At 44.0% G+C, this 7,500-nt stretch overlaps 1 protein-coding gene across 1 annotated transcript in view; it reads right to left on the bottom strand.

Moving 5' to 3' along the window:
* rpgrb (retinitis pigmentosa GTPase regulator b) overlaps positions 1–7,500 on the bottom strand; it is a gene marked incomplete at its 3' end in the record, with an annotated part of 41,553 nt that overhangs the window by 32,283 nt on the left and 1,770 nt on the right. Inside the window, exons 2-5 of the mRNA XM_083758507.1 lie at positions 6,963–7,088; positions 6,516–6,608; positions 1,316–1,378; positions 833–991 (exon numbers count right to left, since the gene is read on the bottom strand). Coding sequence (XP_083614633.1) covers positions 833–991; positions 1,316–1,378; positions 6,516–6,608; positions 6,963–7,088 — 441 coding nt within the window. The remainder of the gene's footprint in view (positions 1–832; positions 992–1,315; positions 1,379–6,515; positions 6,609–6,962; positions 7,089–7,500) is intronic.

Below are 7,500 nucleotides of genomic sequence, written 5' to 3'. Positions count from 1 at the left end.
TGTAACACAAGCAATGATTATTTTCGTTTTTTTAACTATATTTGCAGAATCTGTTTTGTTATTGATTATTTATATTCAGATCCGGCCATGAATTACCAGTGAAACAATCACTCAAGGGTTTCCAAACCCCCCCCCCCCCCCAAAAACAATCATATTTTTATAACTGGGGACCCCCCCAAAACAATCATATTTTTATAACTGGGGACCCCCCCAAAACAATCATATTTTTATAACTGGGGACCCCCCCAAAACAATCATATTTTTATAACTGGGGACCCCCCTGACAAGCACTTGTAGGTGCCAATCTCACAACTCACAACACCTCGCAGTGCGAGGAGTTGTGAGCTTGTAGATTGGCTATCTTCGCGGTGTTTGCCTCGTAATATTTGAGAATTCGGCCAATTTGGTATATATAAAAATGATGTAGAAATGTGCAGATACCCTGTATACACTATTGTGCTGCATGTTGGTTTGTTTACTGTTGAGTGAGAAAGCAATGTTGCACATTAACCCATTTTGGGAGGGAACCCCTTTTGGTGTTAGCATTATGCTACATGCTTTAGCTATTGAAAAATAGCAGATCTACAAGCTCATATCGCGCCACCGAGTGGCGCGCTAGGAGCTTGTAGGTCTAGCTATTTTTTAAATATCTAAGAGCGACTGACATAGAAACATAGCTTTTTCATAAAACTGTCATTTTCAAGGAGACATTTTTAGAATCTGATCTCAGGTCAGAAGGCTAATCATCTGGGGATCCCCCCAAAAACCCGCCCCCCAGTGCGGGGGGGGGGGGGGGGGGGGGGGAACCACTGCCCATTGGTCACTGTCTTACCAGTGAGAGCAGCAGACGTGTTGGAACCCGCAGCGAGCATTTTGATTGGTCCGCGCTTGCCGAAAAAGTCAACCAATTGGAAGGACGTCCTCTCATCGCAGTCGCCAAGGCCCAGCTGGCCCTCGCTGTTCCCCCCCGTGGTGTAAAGGTTTCCCTGAGCTATGTGCACGCACGCACGCACGCACACACACACACACACACACACACACACACACACACACACACACACACACACACACACACACACACACACACACACACACACACACAGTCAGAGAGTGACCTCTCTTGTACATGCGAAAAGAAATGATCTAAAGATACAGGAAATTGTAATTTCTGTGTCCCGTTTCTAAGAATGATAAAAATACTGTATGTGTATTATATGTATTATATTATATATGTATTATTATGTACATCTGATTTAATGTGTATTATGTACATTATTATTATTATTATTATGTACATCTGATTTCCAATACAAACCTGTGTAGATAATAGAGTGATTCCTTCCGCAGGACACGAGCCGCACTTTCTCAGACTTCAAAGCTGTCGAAAAATAAAGTTTTAAAAATACCAGTTTGTTTATCTTCAGTCAGGGAAGAATGAGGAAATGACAGCAGAATAAAATGACAAACGCTTTTTAATTGCCACTAAATTTTAACCCATTCTGACCTGAGATCAGATTCTAAAAACGTCTGTTTGAAAATGACAGTTTTCTGAAAAAGCCATGTTTCTGTGTCAGTCGTTCTTCGATTTTTCAAAAATAGCAGACCTACAAGCTCGTAGCGCGCCACTCGGTGGCGCGCTATGAGCTTGTAGATCTGCTATTTTTCAATAGCTAAAGCATAACGTAATGCTAACACCAAAATGGGTTATCGCCCAGAATGGGTTAAGGGTCATTACACACTGGCGAATTAGCGACGCGATGCGAATAAGCGATCTGAAAATGCGAAATATTGCATGTTGTAGTTCGCCTGCGAATCTCTGCAAAATACGACACCAGAGCGAACAAATAAAAGCGAAAACGGTCGCATTTTCGCACATTCGCACATTCGCCACTGATGTGGAAGCTTGCATGGACTTCAATTGTTTTTTTTTAAATGCGAATTATTCGCACGAATATATCGCGTCGCCAATTCGCCAGTGTGTAATGACCTTGATTCACTGCATAATTGTGTTCCATCCGTACTGGCATAATCCCTGCGACATACTAGCCTCATGTGACAAATATGTCCAAGGTGTTATAATCTTATCGCCCGCCATGGCTGTGTACTTGTACGTGAGTACTTGATACAGTGTACTTGATTATGTATTGTGTACTGCCTGAACTGTAGCATACTTTATACGTTAGCTACGGAGACATCTCAGACATCAAGGTCAGCCTTGCTGCAGTTAGCAGTTGTTATGTTTGTTTTATTAAGTGTTTGTGAACTTTGTGTACCAAAGGAATAATTCAACTGGACTGACACACACCACCCAGCCTGCACACACACTACCAGTCTGTCAGAACCACACACCACCCAGCCTGCACACACTACCAGTCTGTCAGAACCACACACCACCCAGCCTGCACACACTACCAGTCTGTCAGAACCACACACCACCCAGCCTGCACACACTACCAGTCTGTCAGAACCACACACCACCCAGCCTGCACACACTACCAGTCTGTCAGAACCACACACCACCCAGCCTGCACACACTACCAGTCTGTCAGAACCACACACCACCCAGCCTGCACACACTACCAGTCTGTCAGAACCACACACCACCCAGCCTGCACACACTACCTGTCTGTCAGAACCACACACCACCCAGCCTGCACACACTACCTGTCTGTCAGAACCACACACCACCCAGCCTGCACACACTACCTGTCTGTCAGAACCACACACCACCCAGCCTGCACACACTACCGGTCTGCCAGAACCACACACCACCCAGCCTGCACACACTACCAGTCTGTCAGAACCACACACCACCCAGCCTGCACACACTACCTGTCTGTCAGAACCACACACCACCCAGCCTGCACACACTACCGGTCTGCCAGAACCAGACGAGGGTCCAATTAGAGTTTACAACACAGGGGTCTGTACGTAACGTGACATACTAGCCTCATGTCCAAGGGTCTTTATGTGTACCTCAAGCTGCCTCACGCAGCGCGCTACAGAAACAGACCTTGGCTTAGACCTTGGCAAGGCTTACTTACAGTATACTGGCATAATATGGTATGTCTTTATTATTATGTGGTTGGTGGATTAGTACAGTGCTGAGCTGATACTGTACCATGAACTGTAGGTAGAGTATATTCTCGAAATTACACTGAGTAATTAAACTCATTTTCAGTGTGGTCGAGTAATACAGTATCATAATAATAATAATAATAATAATAATAATACAGTATCATAATAATACAGTATCATAATAATACAGTATCATTTCAGGAGGACAGCAGTATAGCTTCTTCCGCCCAAAGTCTTGGGAGTTCCTCCGTCTCTAGATTAAGATTAATTAATTAATTAATTAATCAATTATGGACCGTACAGATTGAGATTACTGTAGTAACCAATAAGGAGCTTGATCATTATGCCAACCTAAATGGTACAGTACGCCCAACTGACTTCCATATCGACCTTCACTCAGAGACAGAGGCCAATGGGTATCATTAACCCATTCTGACCTGAGATCAGATTCATACCAGGTTTCCACTGGACACACACTGGTCTGATGAACCCATTCTGACCTGAGATCAGATTCTAAAAATGTCAGTCGCTCTTCGATTTTTCAAAAATAGCAGACCTACAAGCCACTCGGTGGCGCGATATGAGCTTGTAGATCTGCTATTTTTAAATAGCTAAAGCATAACATGATGCTGACACCAAAATGGGTGCCCGGTCAGAATGGGTTAAAGTGGGGTCCGGGGACCCCTAGGGATGCTTGAGGGAGTTCCAGGGGGTCCCCAGCTAAATGATAGTTTGGGACTAAATGGACCCCTTATGGGTCTGGAACCAAATGGAACCAAATGGAACCAAACGGGCCCGTTGCACTCTCAGAGTTAAATTAGCATTGATTTTACACAATATAAATCGAGGGTCCCAGAGATAGAAATGCCATTAAATGGGGGTCCGTAGACCAATGCATGTCAAACTGGGGGTCCTTGAAATTAAACAGGTTGGGAATCACCGTTAGAGCCGTAAAAATTATTCTCTTATGGGGGTCCCTTGTAACCTGACTCTGCCAGATGAGGGCGGTATTGGGTAACCATGTTCTCCAACACAGCAATCATCTGGGATCTCTCAGGCAGTTGAGCTGACAAAAATCCGTTCCGTACCGGACCAATCAGCGTGAGCTAAGGGCGGGACATGGGCGAAACCGGATGTGAAGCTATATAGACACGTCAATATGATTGGTTGTGTTTGCACGCCCACACGGTGATAGACAGACGGTCCCATCCAATCATCTACCAAGTATCTTGAAAAAAAGGAACAGCCCCGTCATCGAATTTGCTTCCGCGATCCCAGATCCCAATAAGCTGTGAAACAAATTTGTGTAGCAAGCTTCTTGGATCTGGCAGCGTCAGGTTAGGTCCCTTGCATCTCTCTTCAAATGGGGGTCCGTGGCCTAATTAGTGTCAATTTGGGGGTCCTCGACATGAAGAAGTTTGGTAATCACTGCATTAAAGCACACAAAGTGCCAGAATTTTAACACATAAGGCTACACTATATAATAATAATATTATTATTATTATTATTATTACACTATATACATGCAGCAGTGGCTACACGTTTCAAAGCTAAAGAAGCATCCTGCCTAACCCATTCTGCCAAAAACTGAATTCAGTAGAGTAGTGTTTAATTGTCTCCACCAGGCCGAAGGCATGTGGGGAGAGTATGTTTTGCACTCCGTCCGTCTGCGTGTCCGTCCGTCCGTGTGTGTGTCCGTCCGTGTGTCTGTGTGTGTGTGTGTGTGTCCGTCCGTGTGTCCGTGAACAGCTAATCTCGGCCACCGTTAACCCGGTCGATGCCATATTTTGCACACACACTCCCTGGATGCCAACGATGAACCTCTGCCCCAAACTTTCCAGAACGGCCTGTTATAGCGCCACCAGGAGGCCGCTTTGTGCAAAACAAGTTTTTGCACAGTACACCTACAGATTTTGTCCAAACATCACGCAAATTGGTACACAGTCTCTCTAGAGCCATTCAACGAAACCGGTCTTTCACATTTCTCAGACTCCATCCTGATTGGTTAAGATTGGCTTCCAAAGTTCACAGGAGTGCTCAGTTTCAAACAAAATGCTGCAAATCATGAACACATCGCGTGATTTCCGTGAAATTGTGCACCCACATTCCCACTAGGCCGAGGACGAAATGCCACATGAACAATTTCAACTCAGCCTCAAGGTGGCGCTATAACTGGCCGAAAAGTGTTTTTACCTCTAACTGCACGGATCTGTGGATAACCTGGTGGAGACCTGTGCCCGGAAGGGCACTTTTTCTAGTTGCTATTAGATCCTGCATACTCCTGTCCCGATCGGACACCCCTTTTAACAACTTTAGCGCCGGCATTCCTGTTTTGGGCATGTCGTTCATTCATTCCTGTTTTGGGCATGTCGTTCATTTACAGGCACATCGTTTGGCAATAATGTTCTTCTGATGCGACACGTTGTGAGCTTATAGTGTGGCCATTTCCGTCATGCGACACCACCATACTACGAAATATAAAATAGTTTTTCCCCCCTGCTTCACAAAGTCAGTAGGTGTTAACAACAATAATTATCGACACCTTGGGGACGAGGTAAAGGTGTCCTAACTGATTCAGCAGAATATCTTCACCTTGGGGACGAGGTAAAGGTGTCCTAACTGATTCAGCAGAATATCTTCACCTTGGGGACGAGGTAAAGGTGTCCTAACTGATTCAGCAGAATATCTTCACCTTGGGGACGAGGTAAAGGTGTCCTAACTGATTCAGCAGAATATCTTCACCTTGGGGACGAGGTAAAGGTGTCCTAACTGATTCAGCAGAATATCTTCACCTTGGGGACGAGGTAAAGGTGTCCTAACTGATTCAGCAGAATATCTTCACCTTGGGGACGAGGTAAAGGTGTCCTAACTGATTCAGCAGAATATCTTCACCTTGGGGACGAGGTAAAGGTGTCCTAACTGATTCAGCAGAATATCTTCACCTTGGGGACGAGGTAAAGGTGTCCTAACTGATTCAGCAGAATATCTTCACCTTGGGGACGAGGTAAAGGTGTCCTAACTGATTCAGCAGAATATCTTCACCTTGGGGACGAGGTAAAGGTGTCCTAACTGATTCAGCAGAATATCTTCTAACACAATTCACTGCTGTAGGGGGGAAAAGCATGCGTGTGAACTGAGTGGTGCAACTCCCCTCTTTGCTGGTTGTAGGAGTGGTTGCACCACTCAAAAAAAGAAAGAAAGAAAAGAAAACCATTCATATTATTGTGTTTGATGTTGTGAAACCTGACAGCAGGTCAAGAGCCCGGAACATTGTACCGTTCTAATGTAAATGGAGGACCATGTTTTCTAGGAAATTCCTCTTAACGAGCCTCTCAACGGCAGAAAGCATCTGTTGGTGGCAAACGGCCGGGCTGCCCTCTGTCTTTCTTTTACCTCAAAGGTGGATTAGTGGAAATAGGAGCTATTTCAGGACCAACCTTTCACACAAGTGGGTTTATTAACGCTGGTTTTGGATCCCAAACCGAGCTGGCCCCAGTTGTTACTGCCAAACATGAAGAGCTTCCCGTTTTCTGTGCAAATAAGATCAGAAGAACAAGCGTCAGTTTACTTTGTTGTCCTTTTGGTAGCAATTGCAAGTACAGTAGGAACTGTAAAAGTGATCTATACAGCAAAGATAAATGGACGGTAATTTAGCCATGACAAAAGGTACTGTATGCTAGCAACAGAAAAATAATTAAATACATTGAATGCATTGCTAGGGCTTCACGATCACAACTTTTTATTTGACGATCTGCGGTTAACGATTTAATCATGTTTTTACTTTTAGGCATTGAATATTAGAACAGATTTGAATAAAAAATTAATTCCCATTTGCCTTTTAGGCTTTGTTTGTAAACAGAAAATGCACATTGAATAACCCGTACCTGTTAATAACGCTGTATGCTCATCCCCGCATGCGATCTTGAGGGGTACATCATTTTTCAGCCAGAATTTACTGGGGATGTTGTCGGCAAATTTGCTCTTTCCAAATGTGAAGACGGCACCCGATTCTGAAAGGAAAACACCACAGTTTACAATTTAGGCATTTAGCAGACGCTCTTAATCCAGAGCGACTTACATTAAGCAAGAACAAAAAAGCATGGGAATACATCACATAAAAAGCATTTATCATGAAACATGCGTAAGCTAAGAACGTAACAGTGGAATATCTATATAATGAAACTATACATATAAACTATACATAATACTATACTATGCTATACATATGTACTATGACGTGCTATGACTACATACAATGCAATTATAGTGCTGTCTACATAACATGCTATAAGTCTGTATCAAATGCTATCTAAGTCTACAGAAATGCTATCTAAGGGGGTAGGGTAAGTGCTACGGGCCATGATGGAGTCTGAAAAGGTGGGTTTTCAGGCTACGGCCACCACACATGGAATCACATCAAAT

The sequence above is a fragment of the Protomyctophum parallelum genome (genome assembly GCF_964188405.1).
Source record: "Protomyctophum parallelum genome assembly, chromosome: 23".
NCBI lineage: Eukaryota > Metazoa > Chordata > Actinopteri > Myctophiformes > Myctophidae > Protomyctophum > Protomyctophum parallelum.
Note: the sequence above shows the minus strand (reverse complement) of the source record. Positions and strands in the feature narration are given on the sequence as shown.